Source organism: Chelonoidis abingdonii, chromosome 4, assembly GCF_003597395.2.
Source record: "Chelonoidis abingdonii isolate Lonesome George chromosome 4, CheloAbing_2.0, whole genome shotgun sequence".
In the NCBI taxonomy this organism is placed as follows: Eukaryota; Metazoa; Chordata; order Testudines; family Testudinidae; genus Chelonoidis; species Chelonoidis abingdonii.
Window position 1 is genome coordinate 743,671 of NC_133772.1, and position 3,245 is coordinate 746,915.

Below are 3,245 nucleotides of genomic sequence, written 5' to 3' on the forward strand. Positions count from 1 at the left end.
GGGCACAATTAGCAGGTTGAGCTGGGGGGGTCGGCTGGGAGCCAGGACGCCTGGGCTCTACCTTGGCCCCAGTGGTGAGTGTCAGGGGAGCCAGAGCTCAGTTGTTTTGCCAGGAATGTCCTTTTCTGGCCTGTTTCTCCAGGCTGGCAAACCTGCAGCCTGGCCGCCCCCGCTCCCCTGATCCGCTGCCCGTCTGTCCCCAGGGCTACACAAAATCCATCGACATCTGGTCGGTGGGCTGCATCCTGGCGGAGATGCTCTCCAACCGGCCCATCTTCCCCGGCAAGCACTACCTGGACCAGCTCAACCACATTCTGGGTGAGGGGCACCTGGATGCTGATCTCAGGGTTGGGGCTTCTGTGGAGGGGGAGGGGCCTCTTGCTATCAGGGCGGGGCCTAGGCTAACCCCTCCCCTCTCCATCCTGACTCCAACCCCTGTGCAGGGATCCTGGGGTCCCCCTCGCAGGACGACCTGAACTGCATCATCAACATGAAGGCGCGGAATTACCTGCAGTCGCTGCCCCAGAAGGCGAAGGTGCCCTGGCCCAAGCTGTTCCCCAAGGCCGACCCCAAAGGTGAGGAGCTGGCTCTGGGGGTCTCCGGCTCCCACCTTCTCCTGGTCGCCCCCCGGCAACTGCCCCTCACTGCCCCCCTCTCGTCCCTCCCGCAGCCCTCGACCTGCTGGACAAGATGTTGACCTTTAACCCCAACAAGCGCATCACTGTGGAGGAGTCGCTGGCTCACCCCTACCTGGAGCAGTACTATGACCCCTCGGACGAGGTGGGGGTGCCCGGACGCCTGGGTCCCCTCCCCAGAGCTGAGGGGGATGAGCTCTGATGGGTTAGAGCTGGGGGGCTGGGTGCCAGGACTCCAGGGTTCTCTCTGGGGCGCAGGGAGGGGAGTGGGGACTGGGAGCCAGGACTCCAGGGTTCTCTCTGGGGCGCAGGGAGGGGAGTGGGGGCTGGGAGCCAGGACTCCAGGGTTCTCTCTGGGGCTCAGGGAAGGGAGTGGGGGCTGGGAGCCAGGACTCCTGGGTTCTCCCTGGGGCGCAGGGAGGGGAGTGGGGGCTGGGAGCCAGGACTCCTGGGTTCTCCCTGGGGCTCAGGGAAGGGAGTGGGGGCTGGGAGCCAGGACTCCTGGGTTCTCCCTGGGGCTCAGGGAAGGGAGTGGGCCCCTCTCCCCAGCGCTGGGCAGGAGTTGGCCGCAGACACTGCAGCTCACTGAGCCCTGCTCTCTGCAGCCAGTGGCCGAGGAGCCCTTCACTTTCGACATGGAACTAGATGACCTGCCGAAGGAAAAGCTGAAGGAGCTGATCTTCGAGGAGACGGCGCGGTTCCAGCCCGGCTCCCAGGGGCCATGAGCGCTGGTCAGTGCCGCCTTCCACCCCAGGGGGCCGGGACATGGGGCAATTCCCTGGAGAGCCTCCCATCCGGCCATGGAGCAGGGACTGGCTGCTTTGGGGATGGGACATGAGGCTGTTCCCCTCCGGGGGGGCCAGCTCCCATCAGGCCATGGGGCAGGGACTGGCTGGCTCAGGGTGGGACATGGGGCCGTTGACCTCCAGGGGGGCCAGCTCCCTCCCGGCCATGGGGCAGGGACTGGCTGCTTTGGGGGCGGGACATGGGGCTGTTCTCCTCCAGGGGGCGCCAGCTCCCATCCGGCCATGAGGGACTGGCTGGCTCTGGGGTGGGACTGGGGGCCGTTCCCCTCCAGGGGGCGCCAGCTCCCATCCGGCCATGGGGCAGGGACTGGCTCGGGGGTCTCACTCTCTTTCCCACCCCCAGGTCCGTCACACTCCAGCCTAGACCTGCCTCCCTCAGAAGGTTTCAACCTGGCCCCTGCGCCCGGAGCGCCCCTCGGACTCTGCTTGGGGGGCCCCACCCAAGGGGGCCAGCCCTGCCATCGTGCTGTATAACTGCTTCGCAATGTGGCCGTGACTGCTTAACCCCCCCAGGCTGTGCCTCTGGGGGGCCTGACGGGGCACCCAGTGCCCCCCGATTCCTGGATGTGGAAGGGAATCTCTCCTGCTTCCTATCTAATGAGTTAACAGTTGAAATGAGCCCTGGCCGTGCTGCTGGGAATGGGGGGCCGGGAGCGCTCGCCTAGGCGTTCCTATTGCCCCCCAAGTCCTGTCTGTGTCATGGGGGGATTTAGCGCCTCCCCAGCCGACATGTGAGGGGTCCTCGGAGGGGGGGGGTGAGGGCCGGGAACAGGCCAGCCCCTCCCCTTCCTGCCCTAGTCTGGCTGGGAGGAGAGAGGATTTCTTTCCCCCACACACCCACACCCCCGGGCCTAGATGTGAATTGATGAGCCAGGGTTGGTGGCTCCCAGGGGGGGAAAGAACCGTGGAGTCTGGTAGGGGGTTGGAGGAGGGGGGAGAGATTTGTATTTTCATCCCTCCCCCCACTTGGGGGCACCATCCACCGTTCGAAGGGCTACAGCAGCACCTGCTGCTTCCTCCTGGAGCCCCCCCCACTGGCCTGTGCATGAACCCCCGAGTCTGGGCCCCCCCAGCCAGGAGAGAACCCAGGAGTCCTGGCTCCCAGCCCCCACTCCTGTCCCATAGCCAGGAGAGATCCCAGGAGTCCTGGCTCCCAGCCCCACCTGCTCTAAACCACAAGCCTCACTCCCTTCCCAGAGCTGGGGAGAGAACCCAGGAGTCCTGGCTCCCAGTTCCCCACCCCCCTGCCAGAGCCAGGAGGGAACCCTGGAGTCCTGGCTCCCAGACCCCCTCCCAGAGCCAGGAGGGAACCCTGGAGTCCTGGCTCCCAGACCCACCCTCCCCTACCCCAAAGCTGGGGGAAAAAATAGGAGTCCTCAGTTTCCCTGTCTCATTGGCTGCCCCTGTCTGCAATGTGGGCTGATCCCTGGTACTCCTGCACCCCCAGCCAGAGCCCCCATATTTTGGGGGGACCAGTGGCAGCTGCCCCCTGAGTGGGGGAAGGTGGGGTGTTGTCCTACCCGTCCGGGTGGAGCTGCCTGGGCTCTGGTGACCCTGCTATGGATTGTACAGACCCCCCCCACCACCAATAAACCCTTCTGGATCTGAGCCGGTGTCTGATTGGGTGGGGTGGGAAGAGGGTGCCATGCTGGGGGGAAGGCAGGGCCCTTCCCCCAGGACCAGGCAGATGATTAATGAGTGGGGGGGGTCTCCACGGGGGAGGGGGACAGTAGTGGTGGACTTTGTCCCTGGGTGGTTGTGGAAGCTCTGTGAGGGGGGGGGGGACCATTGCTGCACACAGGCA

General features: G+C 65.6%; 1 protein-coding gene across 1 annotated transcript in view; it reads left to right on the top strand.

Moving 5' to 3' along the window:
• LOC116827842 (mitogen-activated protein kinase 3) overlaps positions 1–1,874 on the top strand; it is a 2,179-nt gene extending 305 nt beyond the window's left edge. The window contains exons 2-6 of the mRNA XM_075064677.1: positions 29–318; positions 444–575; positions 671–780; positions 1,241–1,366; positions 1,785–1,874. Of these exons, the coding sequence (XP_074920778.1) occupies positions 29–318; positions 444–575; positions 671–780; positions 1,241–1,360 (652 nt within the window). The 3' untranslated portion in view covers positions 1,361–1,366; positions 1,785–1,874. The remainder of the gene's footprint in view (positions 1–28; positions 319–443; positions 576–670; positions 781–1,240; positions 1,367–1,784) is intronic.
• Positions 1,875–3,245: the final 1,371 nt, after the last annotated feature.